The sequence below is a fragment of the Salvelinus sp. IW2-2015 genome, linkage group LG9 (genome assembly GCF_002910315.2).
Source record: "Salvelinus sp. IW2-2015 linkage group LG9, ASM291031v2, whole genome shotgun sequence".
NCBI lineage: Eukaryota > Metazoa > Chordata > Actinopteri > Salmoniformes > Salmonidae > Salvelinus > Salvelinus sp. IW2-2015.
In genome coordinates, this window is record NC_036849.1 from 15,101,787 (window position 1) to 15,123,405 (window position 21,619).

The 21,619-nt window shown below is 44.7% G+C and overlaps 2 protein-coding genes across 6 annotated transcripts in view; one reads left to right on the plus strand and one right to left on the minus strand.

The window, feature by feature from the left end:
- LOC111968649 (estrogen receptor beta) overlaps window positions 1-8,988 on the plus strand; it is a 28,403-nt gene extending 19,415 nt beyond the window's left edge. For 4 of the 5 annotated variants that reach the window (XM_023994413.3, XM_023994411.3, XM_023994412.1 and 1 more), the window contains exons 4-10: window positions 1,412-1,528; window positions 1,680-2,003; window positions 2,914-3,052; window positions 6,006-6,139; window positions 7,135-7,318; window positions 7,505-7,740; window positions 7,829-8,988. In XM_023994413.3, coding sequence (XP_023850181.1) covers window positions 1,412-1,528; window positions 1,680-2,003; window positions 2,914-3,052; window positions 6,006-6,139; window positions 7,135-7,318; window positions 7,505-7,740; window positions 7,829-7,884 — 1,190 coding nt within the window. In that variant the 3' untranslated portion in view covers window positions 7,885-8,988. Of the gene's footprint in view, window positions 1-1,411; window positions 1,529-1,679; window positions 2,004-2,913; window positions 3,053-6,005; window positions 6,140-7,109; window positions 7,319-7,504; window positions 7,741-7,828 lie in introns of those variants that run through there. The other variant, XM_023994415.3, reaches the window with a different exon arrangement.
- The window catches only part of syne2b (spectrin repeat containing, nuclear envelope 2b), a 138,237-nt gene continuing 125,517 nt past the window's right edge, over window positions 8,900-21,619 (minus strand). The window contains 17 exon segments of the mRNA XM_023994407.2: window positions 8,900-10,366; window positions 10,608-10,657; window positions 10,910-10,984; window positions 11,180-11,371; window positions 11,646-11,774; window positions 13,782-13,982; window positions 14,137-14,348; window positions 14,543-14,666; window positions 14,812-14,942; window positions 15,454-15,522; window positions 15,687-15,993; window positions 16,226-16,420; window positions 16,566-16,703; window positions 17,441-17,623; window positions 18,368-18,518; window positions 18,932-19,119; window positions 19,796-19,958. Coding sequence (XP_023850175.2) covers window positions 10,156-10,366; window positions 10,608-10,657; window positions 10,910-10,984; window positions 11,180-11,371; window positions 11,646-11,774; window positions 13,782-13,982; window positions 14,137-14,348; window positions 14,543-14,666; window positions 14,812-14,942; window positions 15,454-15,522; window positions 15,687-15,993; window positions 16,226-16,420; window positions 16,566-16,703; window positions 17,441-17,623; window positions 18,368-18,518; window positions 18,932-19,119; window positions 19,796-19,958 — 2,719 coding nt within the window. The 3' untranslated portion in view covers window positions 8,900-10,155.

The window sequence follows — 21,619 nt, forward strand, 5'->3', positions numbered from 1 at the left end:
AACTTTGAAAGTTTCCATATGCAGTCGCAAACACCATCAAGGGCTATGATGAACCTGGCTCTCATGAGGACCGCCACAGGAAAGGAAGACCCAGAGTTACCTCACCCTCAGAAATTGCAGCCCAAATAAATGCAACAGACACATCTCAACATCAACTGTTCGAAGGAGACTGCGTGAATCAGGCCTTCATGGTCGAATTGCTGCAAAGAAACCACTACAAAAGGACACCAATAAGAAGAGATTTGCTTGGGCCAAGAAACACGAGCAATGGACATTAGACTGGTGGAAATCTGTCCTTTTAATCTGATGAGTCCAGATTTGCGAATTATTATTTTTTTGGTTCCAACCGCCGTGTCTTTGTGAGATGCAGAGTAGGTGAACGGATGATCCCTGCATGTGTGGTTCCCATCGTGAAGCATAGAGGAGGAGGTGTGATGGTGTGGGGGTGCTTTGCTGGTGACACTGTCTGTGATTTATTTAGAATTCAAGGTGCACTTAACCAGCATGGCTACCACAGCATGCTGCAGTGATACCCCATCCCATCTGGTTTGTGCTTAGTGGGACTATCATTTGTTTTTCAACAGGACAATGACCCAACACACCTCCAGGCTGTGTAAGGGCTAATTGACCAAGAAGGAGAGTGATGGAGAGCTGCATCAGATGACCTGGCCTCCACAATCACCCGACTTCAACACAATTGAGATGGTTTGCGATGAGTTCGACCGCATAGTGAAGGAAAAGAGGCCAACAAATGCTCAGCGTATGTGGGAACTCCTTCAACACTGTTGGAAAAGCTGGTTGAGAGAATGCCAAGAGTGTGCAAAGCTGTCATCAAGGCAAAGGGTGGCTACTGAAGAATCTCAAATCTCAAATATATTTTGAGTTGTTTAAAAAAAAATTGGGGTTACTAAATGATTCCATATGTGCTATTTAATAGTTTTGATGTCTTCAATATTATTTTACAATGTAGAAAATAGTAAAAATAAAGAAAAACCCTTGAATGAGTAGGTGTGTCCAAACTTTTGACTGGTACTGTATTTATTTTTTAAATAAGATCATCTTTGAGAACTAACAATCACCAAAATAAAACCTAGACAGTCAGGGAGAATCTAAAATTCCCAAAATGTCATGGCATGGGGCCCACGTTGATTTTGTTATGTTTTAGCATAAGAACACAGCATAAGTCATGGCAAAATGTTTAGAATAGGAAGAAACTATCTTTAAAACAGAAACATTTTGTCTCTGTGGCCAATAGGAGTGCCTTAAANCCCCCCCCCCATGCTAACTTGGCCATCGCTGCTGAAAGAAATCCTAGGGGTGAACGCTGAATAAGGTTGATTGTAGGTTGATCAGATATGATGTATAGTACAGCCATGTAATATCTCCTACTGTCTCCATCTATCTCATCTAGGCCACAATGATTACATTTGTCCAGCAACTAACCAGTGCACTATCGACAAGAACCGCCGTAAAAGCTGCCAGGCCTGCCGCCTACGCAAGTGTTATGAAGTGGGCATGATGAAGTGTGGTAGGCAGCCATCTTCCTAATCTAGTCTCTCCCACTAGTTGTGTTTTGAAACCTAACCTTCAATAGAACATTTGGCAACAGATACTGCTTGTAGAGGTACAGTATCTGTAGGAGTGAAACCTCTCTGTTGCTTGTCTGTGTTGTTGTCCAGGTGTGAGGCGAGAGCGCTGCAGTTACCGGGGGGCGAGGCACCGGCGTGTACCTCAGGGGCGGGGGGCGCCAGGCGGGCTGCTGGGGGTAGGGACCAGGGCACAGATGCGTCTGGAGGGGGGCTCCCACCCTCAGCTGGAGGTGCACCACTCGTCCCTTACCCCAGAACAGCTGATCTCCTGCATCATGGAAGCGGAGCCGCCAGAGATCTACCTGATGGAGGACCTGAAGAAGCCCTTCACTGAGGCCAGCATGATGATGTCACTTACCAACCTGGCTGACAAGGAGTTGGTCCTCATGATCAGCTGGGCAAAGAAGATCCCTGGTGAGACACCTGGAGGGTGTGTGTGCCTGCCTGCCTGCCTGTGTGTCTGCCTGTGTGTCTGCCTGTGTGTCTGTCTGTCTGTCTGTCTGTTTGTCTGCAGCATATGTGCAAGGCTGAGTTGGTGTCCCAGGTCTATATGTGAGATAGGAGGTATATGTCCAAAGAAAGAAAGACTAGCTGTCTGGCTGTAAACCCTTCGCACCCTACCCTTTAACTGTGTCCATTGCTGTAGTAGTTGGCCCTTAGCCTTCTCTTTATGCCACATACAGTACTGCAGCCAGGCACACAGCTGTGTAGTCCTGTTGGACAGGCTATGAAGGGGTTACTACTCCTCTCCTCTCTATCCTGCTGGTGAGCATTGTTCCCTCCTCACTCAGGGTTTTAGAGGTGTGCCCAGCAGGTGCCCTCTCAGGGGAGATGGGACTGAGTTCACACACACACTCTTGTCTGAGATGGGGTTTAGGGGGTTTGGTGAAAGAAGGAAATGTGACAATTAGCTTGTATTGTCTGCGATAAAGAAGAACAAAAACTCCACAGACTAGATATGCATTGTGGATTTTTGTTTCATCATTGGAAGGTGTCTCAGTATTTGGCTTTGTTCCAATGTCCATCCTTCAGTACTTGTACCAACAGACTGCTGGGAGCTTAGGGTGTCTTTAGTGTGTGAGGGCTCGACCGTGCATTTAATCTGTCCTTTAATTAGTCCCTCTAAAGTTAGGGGTCTTTTAGTTCTTTTTATGTTCTCTGGTTACCAGACTCAGTCCTAGTAAAGCTATACAATAGCTACAGTGAACAATGAACACTCATTTCCCACACTTTCTTTTCATAAATAATGTGTGTGTGTGTGTGTTGTGTGTGTGTGTGTGTGTGTGTGTGTGTGTGTGTGTGTGTGTGTGTGTGTGTACTACAGGCTTTGTAGAGCTCAGTCTGACGGACCAGGTGCACCTGTTGGAGTGTTGCTGGCTGGAGGTGCTGATGCTGGGTCTGATGTGGAGGTCTGTCGACCACCCTGGGAAACTCATATTCTCACCAGACCTAAAGCTCAACAGGTACAACTGCTTATGTTTTACTACTAAGCTTCAAAATACAGTATACCGGTATAAGATTAAATATCACATCTTCAAGTAAAGAAATTTGACATAATGCATTTCCTGTCATGTCTTGGTCAGTATTAAGTGCATCCTTTTTTATCTAGAAAAGACCAAACTGCAAAATAATTGTTTTTAAATTATGCTTTTTACTACGTGTACAGTTAAAAGCATGTGTTTTAATATGTTGTGTTGGAAAGACAGTCCTGGGGTTGCCTCTCCCTCTTCACTGGTCACTCCCACAGGCTCAGGCTCATTAGCTTTCACCAATACGCCTGGAAAAGAACACTCACATTCTCAGTACCCTCTGGGGCCAGCATTATTCACTCTATGTGTGCGTGGGTACTGATAAGAATGATAGTGTTACAGTGTGTTCTCCCTAGAAATTGCTGAGGTTGACCTCCCATAAATCTATGAGCTATATGAAAATGCAATAATACCGATATCAGTGTTGGCTTCAAACGATTGGACAGAATATTTTCAAATTCCTGATTGATTAGTATTTTGAGGTTCTTAAGTTAAAATGTTGAGTTTTGTTTTGACTTTGAATTTAGGCCATATCAAAGTCTTAATTTGCTGACAAAGCACCTTTTTGAATTGTCAGTAAACAAAAGGTTTGTGTCTCTAAATCACACGTCCCACTTTGTTTGTCAGAATTATACATGTGTGTTGTTGCCTAAAAAACTTTAGCATTGGGGTTTGTTTAAACATTGAATGTTGGTTATTTAGCTGTATTTCTGGTTTTGGGTAAATCTGATCAGGCCAGAAGGTTAGAGGATTTATTGGCCTTGAGAATGATCTCACCCCTGAGACTAAGGTACTGGATGTGTGAGTGCTTGTACTACTTGTCTATATGTGAGTGTGTATGCTATTAACTTGTCTAAGGAGGTGTGTGGCTTTTGAATACAGTAGGTGTGCGTGCACATGTGCTCCTATATTTATTTTCCTATCTTTGAGTTTACGTGTCTGAAGCCTTACAGCAGTGTATGTGAGTGTGTGTGTTTTGTTGTGTGGGTTGGTGTGGTTGAGTAGTGTTTCACCTTTTACACTACCACGGCGACTATCACTATAGGCTTAGCTAACCTTGGTGTGTTCCCATAACATGGGACTTATTGTTCAGTCCTCTGGCCATTGTGTGGCTTTGGCACTGTCTCTTGAGGCTGCCATGAAAAACACATTAAGTTGACAAATGGGTCAGCGTTTTGATTGGACTTTAATTTTGTCACACCCCTCAACAAATCTCTCAACATTAATTTAATTCATTTGTGGCACTCTATTACTAAGAGTTTTTATTACAGTATGTGGGTACCTACTGTTATACAATATGAATAATGTGCAGTGCATTCGGAAAGTATTTAAGATCCTTTGACTTTTTCCACATTTTGTTATGTTACAGTCTTATTCTAAAATGGATTATTGTTTTTTCCCCCTGATCAATCTAATGACAAAGGAAAAAAACAGGTTATTTGAATTTTTTGCAAATGTATAAAAAAAACACGAAAAAAACAGATATCACATTTACATAAGTATTCAGACCCTTTACCCAGTACTTTGTTGAAGCACCTTTGAAAGCGATTACAGCCTCGAGTCTTCTTAGGAATGACGCAACAAGCTTGGCACACATGTATTTAAGGAGTTTCTCCCATTCTTCTCTGCAAATCCTCTCAAGCTCTGTCAGGTTGGATTGGGAGCGTCGCTGCACAGTTATTTTCAGGTCTCTCCAGAGATGTTCGATCGGGTTCAAGTCCGGGCTCTGGCTGGGCCACTCAAGGACATTCAGAGACTTGTCCCGAAGCCACTCCTGCATTGTCTTGGCTATGTGCTTAGAGTCGTTGTTCTGTTGGAAGGTGAACCTTCGCCCCAGGCTGAGGTCCCAAGCACTCCGGAGCAGGTTTTCATCAAGGATCTCTCTGTCCTTTGCGCCATTCATCTTTCCCTCAATCCTGACTAATCTACAGTCCCTGCTGATGAAAAACATTCCCACAGCATGATGCTGCCACCACCATGCTTCACCGTAGGGATGGTGCCAGGTTTCCTCCAGACGTGACGCTTGGCATTCAGGCCAAAGAGTTCAATCTTGGTTTAATCAGACCAGAGAATCTTGTTTCACATGGTCAGAGAGTCCTTTAGGTTCCTTTTGGCAAACTCCAAGCGGGCTGTTATGTGCTTCCGTCTGGCTCCTCTATCATAAAGGCCTGATTGGTGGAGTGCTGCAGGGATGGTTGTCCCATTTCCACAGAGATGCTCTGTCAGAGTGACCATCAGGTTCTTGGTCACCTCTCTGACCAAGGCCGTTCTCCCCCGATTGCTCAGTTTGGCCGGGTGGCCAACTCTAGGAAGAGTCTCGGTGGTTCCAAACTTCTTCCATTTAAGAATGAATGTTCTTGTGGACCTTCAATGCTGCAGAAATGTGTTGGTATCCTTCCCCAGATCTATGCCTCAGCACAATCCTGTCCTGGAGCTCTACGGACAATTCCTTCAACCTCATGGCTTAGTTTTTGCTCTGACATGCACTCTCAACTGTGGGACCTTATATAGATGGGTGTGTGCCTTTCCAAATCATGTCCATTCAATTGAATTTACCACAGGTGGACTCCAATCAAGTTGTAGAAACATCAAGGATGATCAATGGAATCAGGATGTACCTGAGCTGAATGTCGAGGTCTGAATACTTATGAAAATAAGATATTTCTGTTTTTTTGTTTAGAACAAATTAGCAAAAATATCTAAAACCTCTTTTCACTTTGTCATTATGGAGTATTGTGAGTAGATTGATGAGGGAAAAAAGAATTTAATCGATTTTAGAATAAGGCTGTAACGTAACAAAATGTGGAAAAGGTCAAAGGGTCTGAATACTTTCCGAATGAACTATATTGTATGTATAATACATATCTTTCCCTCTGTGTGTTTGTAGGGAAGAGGGAAACTGTGTGGAGGGCATTATGGAGATATTTGACATGCTGCTGGCAGCCACCTCTAGGTTCCGGGAGCTGAACCTTCAGAGGGAGGAGTACGTCTGTCTGAAAGCCATGATCCTCCTCAACTCCAGTAAGTCAAATAATTAGTACTTCTGTACTGTATGAGAGGCTGTGTGGGTGTTGAGTGTGTGTTTGTCCCCAGTCAGAGACCTGGAGGTGAAAGCACCTTTAGGAGCTACTTTTGTAATTGGGCATGTTTGCCATATTTCCATTGAGGATTTACACCAGTGTTTTACCCAAAAGACTCAGACTTTTCTGTTTCCATCTACACGGGCCGGCACCCGTGTCTCATGGACCTGCTCTAACTTGGAGCCAAGGCAAGGCCCTGGGTACTTTTCAGCTTGCATTTTCATAACAATGGCTAACTGTGAATTTTAACCTCACAAAGCAACAGTCTTGAATGATGCAGATGTAATTAATTCTGCTCGCCACAATACTTTTTTTATTGTCACACTCCTGATGAAAACACAATAGCACTGTAGCTCACATTAACATTAAACACTGGCGGCCCACTGGTGTGGGGGTAAGTCTCAATGGAAAAGCACAAGTTGTTTTCCTCTCCCAGGGATCAAGGTGTCCTATCCCTATCAATGTTCACCCCAGGTTTCAGTGGGGTGACTGACTGCTCTGTCTGTCCTCACTGGGGTCAGAGCTCGGCCACCACATACACTGGCTCCCATCACTGCCAGACTCTGTTGATTATTTTCCAAAAAAGCTGGAAAAATACAAATTGTGCAACAGAAATCTAGTTTAGAAACTCAGAGCATAGGATTGCGGAATTGTTTTGTTGGACAGAAGTAAGATATGTCTCAATTCCTCAGGCCTACATTTTAATGTCTATTCTTGTTTGGAATGTCTGATTTATGAAGGAGATGTTTGTAGGCTGAAGCATTTTCTCCCCACCAGTGCCATCTAGTGTTTCAAATGCAAATTAATTATATGTTAAGTGATAGTAGGATTTTTTGTTTTATGGAGTTAAAGTAAGTGTGACAGGTGGATGTTTCCCAGTGATTCTGCGTCATAAATTAATAGTTACATAGGGTCTATGTTTGTGTCCACCTGTAGACATCTGCTCTACCTCTCCGGAGAGGGCAGAAGATCTGGAGAGCAGGGGGAAGCTGCTGCGTCTGCTGGACTCGGTGACAGATGCCCTGGTGTGGGCCATCTCCAAACGAGGCCTGTCATTCCAGCAGCAGTCATCCCGCCTGGCCCACCTCCTCATGCTACTCTCACACATTCGCCACGTCAGGTAGACTACAGCTACAGCAATGTCTCACTAGCAGCAACACGAGTCTACTGTGTCAGTGTCTGTTCAGTCAGTCAGTGACATAAAAGCACACCTGCAGATCTGTCCATTGTAATTTCAGTCAGCGACACTTTTTTGGATGTTAATCAAAACAACATTCCCATGCTGCTTCTCTCCACGTCTCCTTAGTAACAAAGGCATGCAGCACCTCTCTAGCATGAAGAAGAAGAATGTTGTGCTGCTCTATGACCTGCTCTTGGAAATGCTGGACGCCAACACAACCCACAGCAGCCGTATGTCCGCAACTCATGACCCCTCTAACAACGACCCCACAGAGCCCCCAGCAGCACCAGCTCCTGCTGTAGACACTCAGCTCCAGCTACCATTCCAAAACCCAGAGGAGAGCCAAACACTCGAGAGCATTAGTAAGTTAACGACGTTGGGTTAGCCACTGAAGACGTAGAATGTATGTTCACCAATACTCCATGAATCATAATCCAATGTGTTCTCCAGGTACATCCAGCCAGGGTGCTGGCCAGCCGAGAGAGGGGAGATGTGTACCTCAGTGAGAGGGACAGTGACAGGATACAGCGTGGGACATGGTGGGAGACTGCCTGAGACTGTAAATCACCCCAAAGGGGTGACTGGACTGAAGGAGAGGCCAGGTTGGCACAATAGGACAAGCGATGAATCTGACCAAAGTCCACACTCTGGGACAGTGTACACCATTCCCAATAGGCTGACTGAGAGTAAAATCTCTTACAGACTGCAGAATGTGTCATTGTGAGGTAAATATTACAGTTGTATCCTTTTCGGATGTTTTTGGTCTATGGAAAAATATGATTTATGACAGTGAATTGACTGTATTTTTGGTGTAATTTCCTTGTATTAATGCAGTTGGTAATGTAGCTAGTAATGAGTACATCTTTTAACCTCTACCAGTCAAAATGTGTCTCCTTTTGATATATTTCTAAACTTTTTCACCTTTATCAGTGTCTGCAACAATTCATACCATCCTACTGTAACTGGCGAACTTGGAAAATGGTGCATGAAGTCCATGCTGTGAACATGATTTATCAAACAGGACTATAGCAATGAGATGTGCATTTGAATTTTTTTTTAAATCAGATTGTGGGGTTTCTTTACCTCATACCACCAGGTGCATACTGCTATTACAGTACAGTAACTGTAACTTTTCATGCTGGATGTGTGGAGGGGATGTGTTATGATGTACTCATTGTAAAAACCTACATTTCAACCAGATGAATTTTGTGGCCTTTGATTTAAGATGACTGCTAGTCTCCATTCAAGTTTGTGTGTGAGATCAGAAGCCAAACAAAAACCAGCAACTGCTAGAAACTCACACACTTGTACTTATGCATCCTGATCATACCCTGTCCCTTCTGTAATGATTTGGTGCTTGTGCTGTTTCTGATGTTCAATGTCAAAGTCATATTTGTATTGATAGAAAATCCACATACAGAGCTTGTCATATTGAGGCATTTTAGCCCCAATGGAATTGCAACCAAACATCTTAAAAGCAACTGTGAAACGTGAATGTAGTTCTATTGACATAAGCACAGATTATGGCAAACAATGTTTATTGTCAAGTAAAAATGAATTCAAGCTATTCATCATCCATAAATAAACATTAAAAAATGTATTCAACTGTACACCATTGTTTTCTTTGTTTCATTGTACTACAGAGCAGTACAAAGTGACTTGACTATGTACACTAATAATGGAGCCAGGTAAATTAACTGTTCTCTGATCAGCTCCAGCTTGCCTGTAATTTTTTACACATGAGTAAGCCTTCTTTGTGAAGAAAGCCAAAGCATACGGACAGGAAACCTTCTAGTCTATACGTACTCTTTGATTCTGCATGTACACCGCAACATTAATCGCTCACTGACTGGCCCAGGTTCATGTCACATATATATTCATATACTGTAGTGTATTTACGGTATTTTACAGGTATGACAGCATCAGATTTTACTCACAATATTCGCAGGAAAGAAAAGTGTAATAGAGCAGCTTCCAGATGGGTACATCCAAACGTTGTTGATTTAGTTCTCCGGTGCTAAAACGATTTGTAAGCCGCACTCAATATGTCCCCCATCAGCCCAGGGTGGCCCACAATCACACAAGGCCTCTGTGGGAGATAGGGTTACTCACACAAAATCATAGGTACACTAGTGTAAATAAAATATTTTTAAACAAAAACAGATTGACTACAGCAAGGCATGTTTGCAGTTGATTCGCTACCATAATTCAGTGAAAATTACATATCACAGTGTACATGATTCTAAATCAAACAGACAAAAACAAAATCGTTTTCAGTCTATGTACAAAAATGTGCTATCCACAATTGGTTGTCCTAAGTAAAATGGTAGAAACAGTAATGATCAATATCCTCAGTACTCTGATCCTTTGGTAGCAACTGCAGTTTGCCATTATTATGAGTATACAGTATCTGCAATGATAAAACAAAGCTATTAAAATAACTTTGAAATATTTTTTTGTATGTGGAAAACAACTCGATGGGGATAATAATCAACATCTTCACTACATATAAAAATGTTTACTTCAAACCAATGATATGGCTTATTTTCAGAGCCGCATAACTTCATGAGCGCTCAACATATATTAAATATAAATATAAATACCTAATTCAATTTTACTTTAGACAATAAAAAAAAAAAAAACATTTGGAGTGGAGAAACAGAACGCTTGGCTCCAGTCTGTGTGTTTTTCGGGTCCGTTTCCGACAGTGGTGGATGGGGACTTTAAAAGGCGGGGGCAGGGGGGTGGGTGTTAGGGGAGTGGGTGTTGTTGCTGTCTCATGTGGGCGGGGGGCCGTTGGTGTAGCGCAGCATGGGGTAGAAGGAGCGGGCAAAGTTGTTGGACAGGGCACAGCTGTAGTCCTCTTCAGACAGAGGCACCAGGCAAGCCAGCACCAGCAGCAGCAGGAAGAGCAGGTGGAGGGGGAAGGCAGCACGCAGTACCCTGTAGAAGAATGGCCGAGCTGAGGAAGAGTCTCCCTTCTCCTCCCTGGCGATGGAGAGAGAGATGGAGAGAAAGGCATTAGTACGGCTATGGACATTAGAGTCAAACGGATAAGAAAAGTTGTCTGAGGACAGTAACGGACACTGGCATAATCTTTCTCGGTAACATATTTACATCAGTATTCAAGCCCAAGCCCTGTTCTTATCACTCAGGTATTTTGTTCCTACATGTTAAATGAAAAGGGTGTAAAAGGTGTGAGAGATCAGGCGTTTAGATTAGCACGTACTTTCTGCAGCCTGCGTCTTGGACTCCTGCAGCTCTCATTCCAGCTTGCTCCTATACACATACACATCATACCATGCCATTCGATCACATTCCAGTCAATGCGGAATAGCATTTCATATAGATTCATAGTAAACATGCCAAAACATGCTAAATGTATTTTAATCTATGGTTATTACAGAATGTTCACTGTAAATAGCGTTGGAGGCTTGATTGAACCCAACAGTGAACAACCCTAGCAGTCAGCCACTATTTGCATATACTCTGCATTAGAGCACCAGTCTACATGCGTGAATGAAGGTGTACCTTCTGCAGCTGGAGTTGAGAGCTGAGCGATCCCGGAGCAACACTATCCATCTCAGAGCTGGTTGGACACGATTCCTGTGACAGACACAGACGGTACACAAACAGTCACATCATCAGTCAGAGAGACAGACACACCAAACCTGTTGACACTACCAACAATAATAATAATAACTGTCAATGACTGTAACACAGCACATAAACCCTATTCTCAAAAAAAATGAATGATGGGGTCCTGGTATTGCATAGGTAAATAACCCAATGTTGACGTACCAGCCTGCCTTGCAGGATGTGCAGGTCATTGGCCACCTGGCGCAGTAGGAGTCGGAGCTTGTTGCCGATAACGTGGACCTTCTCCTTTGCCTCGACGCTGTCGTCGGCCGTGGCCTCCAGGAGGAGCTGGGAGGAGATCTCCTGAAGGGAGGAGACCTGCCGCTGGCGCCCACGCAACTCTTCTTCCAGGGCCTGCAACATAGCAGGGGGCGCAAGAGAGACCAGGCCTCAGTCAGCACGCTCGTACAGTAGGACAATTACAGTAACTATTACAACTTATAGGTCAGCTCTATCTTATAATCAAGCTTATTCTATTTCAAATTGCTCTGTGCACATAAAAGTAGGCCAGCTTGTGAACCTTTCTATGCCATGCTAGCAGCTATACTATATATTATGATATATTGTCCACTATGCTCTGTTATTTGATGCTAAACGTTTCTATGGAAGCTTGTTCTCCCTTCCTCACCATGAGTGTGTCTCTGTGCTCCAGCAGGACAGAGTGCTGTGCAAACCGGTCATGGATGTTGACGGCGTAGTGTGTGCTCTCAGCCCTGGCCAGCCACAGCAACATGGAGTGCAGCGTCTCATGGAACTCCTAAACAGATAGTTCAGAGGTCAATAGGACAAGGTTAGTCTTATCCATTTTTTTTTTTTTTAGGAGTGTCTTAAATTACATCCAATTCCCTACATAGTGTGCTCCGTTTGACCCGAGCCATAGGACGTAGTGCCATGCCCTCAGTGTTTGGTCTGGAATGTGAAGTCACGAGCTCTGACTAGCGGTGCCAAAAGCCCTGGTGTGTCCTAGAAAGCCTATGTAAATTACGATTGCCAGAACGGCCAAATAAAATGTTTTAGACACTCGTTGAGCTCCAAAAGTATTGGGATAGTGACAAATGTTCTGCTGTTTTGGCTCGCTGTACTCCAGCACTTTGGATTAGAAATGATACAACAACTATGAGGTTAAAGCGCAGACTGTCAGCTTTAATTTGAGGGTATTTTCATCTATATCGGGTAAACCGTCTAGAAATTACATCTCTTTTTTTGTACATAGTCATCCCATTTACGGGGACAAAAAGTATTGGGACAAATTCACTTATAGGTGTATTAAAGTAGTCAAAAGTGTAGTATTTGGTCCCATATTCCTAGCACGCAATGATTACATCAAGCTTGTGACTCTACAAACTTGTTGGATGCATTTGCTGTTTGCTTTGATTGTGTTTCAGATTAAATTACTGGTAATAATTTGTGTCATTTTGGAGTCACTTTTATTGTACATAGCAATAGAATGTTTCTAAACACTTTGCTTTGAGAGACTTGTCAAGGATCATATCACCTCCACCCTACCTGACACCCTAGACCCACTCCAATTTGCTTACCGCCCCAATAGGTCCACAGACGATGCAATCGCAACCACACTGCACACTGCCCTAACCCATCTGGACAATAGAAATACCTACAGTATGTATCATTTGTCATTCTGACAGAGATCAATCACAGGCAACGAGGAGGCTCCCGGTTGAAATTCTCAGGCAAGATGAAAACAACTACATCGACCATGATCCTTTGCTAGTTACGACCACTTTCAGCACAATCGTTAGCAATTTTTTTGGTGCTATTCAGCCACAGACAGAAAGAGTAACCCAGACTCGTCACAGGGGCTATAAGGCTGAAGCATTCGCTTAGAACATTTTCTCACCACCAAATATGGTAGTGAGAGGAAGTCCAGCTGCGGGTAGTGGGAGAGGATAGAACTGGGCCAACATTCTGCCAATTCTCTCATCGATGAAACATCTGATCTCAATATGTTTTTCTGTTCCCAAAACTAGAATATTTTATAAACAAAGTTTTATAGACTTGAAGCTTTGTCAAAGTAAAAAAAAAAGCATTGTTTAAAAGGAGTGCAGGGTCGAATTGCATGCTAAAACGCGCCAATATTTTTATTTATTTATTTATTTCACCTTTAATTACCCAGTTAGGCCAGTTGAGAACAAGTTCTCATTTACAACTGCGACCTGGCCAAGATAAAGCAAGGCAGTGCGACACAAACAACAACACAGAGTTACACATGGAATAAACAAACTTACAGTCAATAACACAATAGGAAAAAAAATATATATACAGTGTGTGCAAATGAGGTAAGATTAGGGAGGTAAGGCAATAAAATAGACCATGGTGGCGAAGTAATTACAATTGAGCAATTAAACACTGGAGTGATAGATGTGCAGAAGATGAATGTGCAAATAGAGATACTGGGATGCAAAGGAGCAAGAAATAAATAAATAACAATATGGGGATGAGGTAGTTGGGATCCTGCTAGCTCGTGCTTGGCTTTGCCCACCTCCTTGCTTGTTATGCCCACTATGCTTCATTTGCTAGCAGTGTAAACGACAGGTTAGTTATAAATATATTTGATTCAGCCCCATTCAGCAATATGGCGTGCTTCAAATACTTCATGCTCCATTAGGAGTATTCCATAGGAATATGTGGATGACGTCAGTACTATCTACTGATTTTCATTTCTATATGCGTAGTGTACGATGGGGAATACGGTATCATTTGAGATTTGACCTCAGAGTGTATCGTATCGAGTTGTTTCCCTCACCTGGCACTGCATGAGTGCGCTCTGCAGTCGTTCTTCCCAGCTCTCCAGGCCGACGCAGGCTTGTGTCCAGCTGTGATTGGCTGTCCTCAGGCCCTCCTGCAGCTCCTGCAGCTCAGCACTGTCCCCACACTGGAAGTCCTGCCCACTCAGGTTGATGGAGATCATCAGAGACTTGTAGCTGTTGAACGTCTTCTGCATCTCCTGGACAGAGAAGAGGAAAATAGTGTTTCTTGTTTGTCCATAAATCAAAGAATGTTTCACATTCATCTCTTTTACTAATGAAATAAAATCCCTACTTTTTGTCTATTGTTGCTCCACTGGCGTCACAGGAGCTGTATCATACTTGGGCCCTCACCTTGAGTCTCCTGATGTTGCCCTCCATGTCTCGGATGCTGGTAGCCGGGGCCAGCCTCTGCAGCCTCTCTAGCTCTGGCAGCACATGGCCCAGCCAGGAAGTGATCTCATTGAGGTCAGAGTTCAGCTTCTGCCACTGCTGCAGGTCCTGTTTGATGCACAGCTCGTCACTGAGGGCCTGGGCCTGCAGCAGCTCCCAGCGCTCGATCACACCTGCACAACAACAGGTCACAATGGTTATAAAGGCCATTGTGGCAGATGTAAGGCCTAGTCCCAGCTCTGTTTGTGCTGTCTTTCCAAACTTTGCAACACAAAACAAACAGATCTGGGACCAGGCTAGCAGATATAAATATAGCAGACAGAATATAAATGGCTGTAGATCAGTGTGTGTTATCAATGACACCTACCAGTCTGTTTGTCTGCGGTGGTTAACGTGGTGAGGCCTTGGTCCTCCAGCTCCTCGTCATTTAAGATCAGTTTGACCCTCTTCACACTGTCGATACTGCCACTGCACTCTGACATCAGCTTGACCTGGCCCACGGACACAGACATGCCAATGTCACTACCTATCATCACTATCATCAACTAACAGTTATGTCTTTATCCAATGATGTTACTGTATATACAGTTTAATTTGTGTTTTGAGAAATAACAGGCAGACTGTATGGTGACTTACATAGCCCTGCTGGTGAAAGGGGGTGCTGGTGATGTGGGTGGGAGAGGAGCCCAGGATGATGTCCCTGGGAACATGTTTCCTCTCCTGTGGCTCAGGGGAGTGCCAGCTGGGGGGGTCTGTCACCGACTTCACTGGGATGGGGAACAAGAGGAGGAAGCAAGTCAGACTAGGGCAAGATGGTTCTAGGTTCACTGAGTGGTTATGGGCAGTTGGGCTCCCCTATGGCCACTTTGAGATTCACTTATGCTGAAAACACAGATTTTTTTTTTAACCAAATGTACATGCACACTCGACCAAAGGAGATGCCATGAGAATGCCATGACAACTGACTACATGCAGCAGAACACTCAGTAATCAAATAGTGAATCTACAAATACCATCAATAAAATCCAGTGATGTATAATCATGCAGTGGTGTGTATGAAGATATACAGATGCAGGTGGTTGTGGTCAAGTCATGGTCAAGGCCTGTGGTGGGACAGTGTTATTAACATCCAATAATGTACAAAACCAATCTGTAGGCCTGTATGTCCAGGGGAAGGGGGATATCAGAGCTGAGATATTGGGATGGGGAGGGTCATGCCCGGCCATCATAACCACACAGCAGTTCAGACACATGCAGGACAGGAGGCAGAGTGCCTACCCGAGACTGCTCTCAATGCTTTGGCAGTTGCCTTAACAAAGGACTCTGAGCTCTCAGTGATTTCTACATCTGCAAAAAAAGAAGGGTGTCAATAGGTACTCTTCTCTTAGACCACTATGGATAGAATGGCTCTCTTCCGCACACTCTTCTTCATTCATGTTCATTCACCTGGTAACAAAGACTGAGACAAAGCCAGGTACAGGAGACTAGAGAAGTCTATCAGTGGTCATTACCTGACATGGCGCTATAGTAGGTAGCATCCTCCTCATCCTCATGGGATGAAGATCCCCCCACGTCCACAGTGTGGTCCCACTCCAGGGGGATAGAGTCCACGCTGACTGGGGTCTCTCGCCCTGAACACTCCAGAGGGGGGGCCAAGAGACGGCACACGGCCTGCCGTCCCAATGACTCGCCCGTCACTCGGGACTCATCCTCCTCCTTTTCCTCTTCGTCTTCCTCCCCCCAGGAACTTCCAGCCAGCTCCGCTGAGTCCTCCAGATCTGTGTCGTGGTCAGACAGGTCCCGCTCCTCCTCCAGAACCTGAGGGAGAAAGAGGTAGGGATACCAACCTTCAGTCATACTGTGTAGATGCATAGCATTTCCAATTATACTTTCCTAAAAAGCATCTTGTTTGTAAGTGTAATTGTCCAGGAATGAAATGGATTCATATCCACAGTTTCACAGACTGGAGTTATATGACTATTTGACTGTTAAATGAGGTGAGCTAGAGTGTGTCATAGTGTTGTGGTGAAAGGAGATGCAGCCCACTGACCGGGCGTCTGTTGATGAGGCGGTGGTGGAAGCGGGCCACCCTGCCAAACACCTCCTGGCAGTAGGAGTGCAGCTCCTCCAGCTCATCCTCTATCAGCACGGCGTCCAGAGGAGCACTCTTCTGGATCAGGTTCTCCCCAAACACGATCAGAGCATCGATCTTATTGGTGTTCAGAGTGATCTCCTGCTGGAAGCCCTGAGGGAGGGGAGACCAGAGAGAGAGAGATCAGCTCTCAACCCGCCAGCCAAACATTAAGCAGAAACACATCGTATCAATAGTTGAATAGAGGAAAAGGAAAGGAAGATGGATAGACTATAGTGGCCAGTGGGAGTCAACGTACATTGAGCTGCCTCATCTTGTCCTCGATGTCGCTCTCTGAGAAGTGCTCGACGTTGGTTAGCTGCAGGTCCATCTCAGTGAGCCAGACCAGGATACCCTCCCGTGTGCCCTCAAAGTCTTCCCTCTGAGAGGTAAAGTGCTGCAGGAGACAACCGAATAGAAGATTAACATTCAGATCATTTAGTAGAGATATGGTATATCACTAAAATTGAGTGATTTGTAAAACCAGCACTAATCAGCATAGGAAATAACAGTGCATTGTTATTTCAAAATCAGAATTCATCAGCATTGATATTGAACTAGATTGAAAGCAAGTTCATTCAATCTAATGTGGAATAACGGATTTATTCTTGGCAAAGGAGAAAGTATATTCATAGCATATATGGAAATATCCTATAGAGAGAGAATTTAGCTGCTCTGTCCAGGCAATGTGGGGAAGGGGCAGAGGGCGACAGAAGTGAAGGTCCCTAATCAGATGCTTCTTTAAAAAAAGATTCTCCATCTGGCTCCAGCCACATGCCACAATGGAAACAGCTGCTTGGCAACGTGACTGTCCTTGCTTTTTCACCATCAGAGAGGTGACCTAAATACAGCAGGCTTAGAGCTGATGCTGAGCTAACGCATCACTCAGATCACTACTCACATCTACACTCAGAACCTAAAATAGCACACTGGTGACCTTACACATCAGCACTATAAGATAGAGCGTGTTTTTACGTGACTCTTGAATAACCCCAATCTGTTCACATTCCCATTCTGACTTGATCTTACCCACCAGAATTTCAGATGTTGACCTTAGGGTAACTGATTCAGTGAGGAAATATTGATAACTCCTCTCACCCTTAACCCCTATCCCCTGACATCTGACCCTCTCACCTTGAGTCTACGGAGAACGGCGGCCACCCTCTTCTGCAGGCTGTCCCAGCGCTGGTTGCCCTCGTGAACCATGACCTTGAGTTTGCTGGAGGCGTCGGTGCGGTTCTCTCTGGCCAGACGGCGATACTGCTTGTTGACCAGCTCTAGCTGGGTCAGCCTCTCATGGACCTGCCTCTGGAAAGCCTGGGGGTGGAATCAGGGAGTAGGGGGGCAGGGAGATAGGTCTGGGTTAAGACTGACATCAAATATATTTTAAGAGTGATTGATGTTGAATGGAGAAACATGTTGTGTTCTGCACTCTAGAGTCTAAGAATAGATGAAAAACATGGCAACGCTTCCCGGTGAATACATGTAATCAACGCAAATATTGATTCCTCTATTCGATATAGTTCAACAATTACATGCACGATTATGTCAATTAAATGTTCAATATCAACCATGGTCAATCTGGAGGCAAAAGAAACACACACCTGTTTAGGCGAGGTGCTGGCTAGCGGAGTAGAACACTTGAAAATGAAAGAGAGAGCCGCACACTCTAGTAGCTCAGAAGGAATAATTTAATAACCAACGTTTCGACAGCCAAGCTGTCTTCATCAGGTTATAATGTAATTTCAGCCATGGAAACATACTGTGAGAGCAAGACAATCATATTTGGTAAATAATAGTGTCATACAGCTATTCTGGTTGCTCTCAAGAAAAAGAGAGGGCTTCAGCAGAGCCCAGATTAACCAGCCTAATCTCTGTTAGTAATCCATACAAACACTGAAGGCCGAAGGGTAATTGTCTCTAGTCACCACATGAGAACCTGACTACTCGTAAACAGAATGAATACTCTGACCAAAAGCTTTCTCAAAAGTTCAGTGGCAGATGTGTCGAGAATGTTTTGGTGTGAGGGCTCATAGGTCATCAATGGGTGTTTTTGCTGACCTCAAACTTCTTGAGTTCCTCCTTGGCGCTGGTATAGAGGACATCCGCCGAGACAGGGTTGGCCGCAGTGCGCTCAGCTGTCCTCAGCCAGTCCTCAAAGCGGGAGTAGTCATCTAGGAACTTACACCACAGTCGCCATGTTTCCTCAATCCTAAAAGGAAGAGGTTGTAGAAAGAATTTATAAGCTATATATAAGGGGCTACCTTTTTGACCGAGGTCGTCTTACCCATTGTTGGCTTCTGTCTGTGTGTTGTGTGTGGTGTGTCGTGTATTTGTTTGTCACTGTTGTGTGTGTGTTGGTTTGTCGTATAATCTGTTAGTGTGGTGTGTGTGTGTGTACTGTATGTGGGTGTGTGTGTGTGGTGAATTGTGTATGTTGTGGTGTACTGTATGTGTGTGTGTGTGGTGTGTGGTGATGTGTACTGTGTTGTGTGTGAGTGTGTGTGTGTGTGTGTGTGTGTGTTGTGTGTGTGTGGTGTGTGTGTGTGTGTGTGTGTGTGTGTGTGTGTGTGTGTGTGTGGTGTGTGTGTAGTGTGTGTGAGATGACGAGTTCAATGCGCTCACCTCATCCTCCTCTCCATGGACATGGCACAGATGTTCCTCCAGCGGCGGTCCAAGCTGCGGGTGGTCTGTTGGATGGAGTCGTTCTCTGTGTCGCTCCCACAGGCGTCAGCATCGTGGAGAAGAACATCACAGAGAGTCAGAACTGACGCTACGCCCTCCGTGTGCTGCTCAATGTCCCGCTGCAAATCCTGCATACAGACACAGGAAGATATAGTTAACTGTTTAGATACACCTGAGTAACACCCATTGCTTTTGAAGTAAGTCCTCAACCTCCACAACACATCTCCTGTCAGAACAATAGAATCTTTCAGAAGCTGCGGTTTGTTCTCTGGAATCTGGCGTTGCCCTGGCCAAACCTGGAGGCCTGGAGAGCACGGCAATGTAAGTGTCATTTCCAAATGCATCTGAGTGTTCCCTCACTCTCTGTAATGACCAGAATAGCCCTTTCTCAGGAGCAGCAGGAGACTGTTTTTCCTTCTCTATGAAGCACGGCTCCATTACACTGTTCCCAAAGAACATGCGTAGGAAGCGGGAAGCAGGACTATTAAGGCTAAAGTCCATTTCCACCTGCATTCTTAGCTCTCGGAAACCTACAGTAGCTTCATTACAGCACATCTCCCCCCACTGGTGTGATAGCATGTCTCCTAACAGTTCCTGCTCTCTGTAACCCGCTGGGACTCCAATACAGCATACCACATTCAAAAGTGTAAAAAAAAATATTTCACTCTACATTCCTCCCCTCAGCTTTCTGACCCACAGAGACTATATAAATTAAACATATGCAGTTAATGTTAAACAGCCTGTCCTGAATGGTGGTTTGTGGTTAGTGTATGGAGTGTCTGACACCTGGCCCCTGGTACCCACCTGCTGCTCAGCCAGCTTCCTCTGGATCTCATCACTGTGGCAGACGCTGTAGACCACGGGCTTGGCCAGCTCGGCCTCGATCCGTGACAGCCACGTACGCAGGTTGCTCATGTTCTTATCCAGCTGCTGCACTGTCACCAGCGTCTCCTTTAGCTTCCTCACCCTGGGGAGTCAATCTAATCAGTTAGTCAGTCAATCAATGAATCAATAAATAAATAAATCGACCAATCAAATCAGTGAAATCAGGAAGTTTCTTCATCCTGTTAGTCATCAATGGCACAATTCTTCACCTATTTACAATCCCTCCCAAGCAATGACATTGAAACCAGATACACTGTAACCGCCTAAATAATGGAAACACTTGAGTAAACAAGGGATACAAAGTATATTAAAAGCAGGTGCTTCCACACAGGTGTGGTTCCTGAGTTAATTAAGCAATTAACATCCCATCAATCTTTAGTCATGTATAAAAATACTGGGCAGGCCACCAGATCTCAACCCAATCGACCGCTTATGGGAGATTCTGTTGCGGTGCCTGAGACAGCATTTTCCACCACCATCAACAAAACACCAAATGACGGATTTCTCATGGAAGAATGATGTCACATCCCTCCAATAGAGTTTTGACACTTGTATAATCTTGGCTTACAAAAGGGGGGCCGCCAGTTGTCCATCCCTACATTAGAGCATGACCTATATCAGCACGGTCCTCTGAATGACGTCTGCCAAAAATGTAGAGCACTACACTGCGATTCCATTTCCACTCACTGGTCAATGACCTAAATCAGTGCATTCCTCTGCAGGAGGTGACACAATGCATGAAGAGCATTCCACTGTCATGTGACATGTCAACTACACAGCTTGACCACTGGCTGGACTCTTCATTATACGGTCCAGAGAGATATCCACTTACTCCCTCAGCTATGAGACACCACCAATGTAATGCAAGGTGCCCGACCGGTGCTTGTAACCTGACTAGCAAACCAGAGATCTGATGCAACACAAGAGAAAAACCAGAAACATGATGCTATCAGGCTTGCTCATAACTGTTGTCATTCCACCCGCATAGACAAGGTATAGACTCCAATTCTACAGTGTTGTTGTGTGTCTATTTTTGGCTGAGTAATTGTGTTCATCACTGAGGCATCCAGAAAATACTGCTGCAGGCTGGGGTGGATTAAGGTTCTGTGTACCTGAGGATGATGCCTGGTAGTGGAGGAGAGACTGAATGAATAACATGCACCATACTGAGACAGACTGGAGCTACGGACAACTCTGTCTGAACATGAATGGCAAATAAACATACACTGACACCATGCAAAAATACACAATGAGCCAGGTTTGTGTTAGCCATCACGCTGAGTCTGAATGGCAAAAGCTGCGGCTGTGGCTGCTACTTGCATGCACTGACAAAGCACAGCCCATCCCCCCTCATTCTTGCTCTCCATCTCTCCCTCCCTCTCTCTCTCTCTCACTCTCACACAGACACAACACAACACCCTTTTCCACTCCTCTTTAACCCAGCCACCTATTGAGTCCCATGCTTGCTGTGTGTAGAGGCGTGAGGGCTGGGAGATTAGGGAGAGAAAGGTACTTACGGCTGGGCTAGTGAGGAGGCTACTCCACGGCGGTTCACCCGTTAGCAAGCGCTTCCCCCCGCTCTGCCTGCCTCATACTCTCCGCAGTCAGCCTGTCCCCTCCCCCCTCCCTCAGCCTCAGCCACGCTGGACCAGACTAGACCAGCGCCTCTCCTCAGCAATATGCACGGGCACAGGGAAATGTACTTACATATCACACACACACACACACACACACACACACACA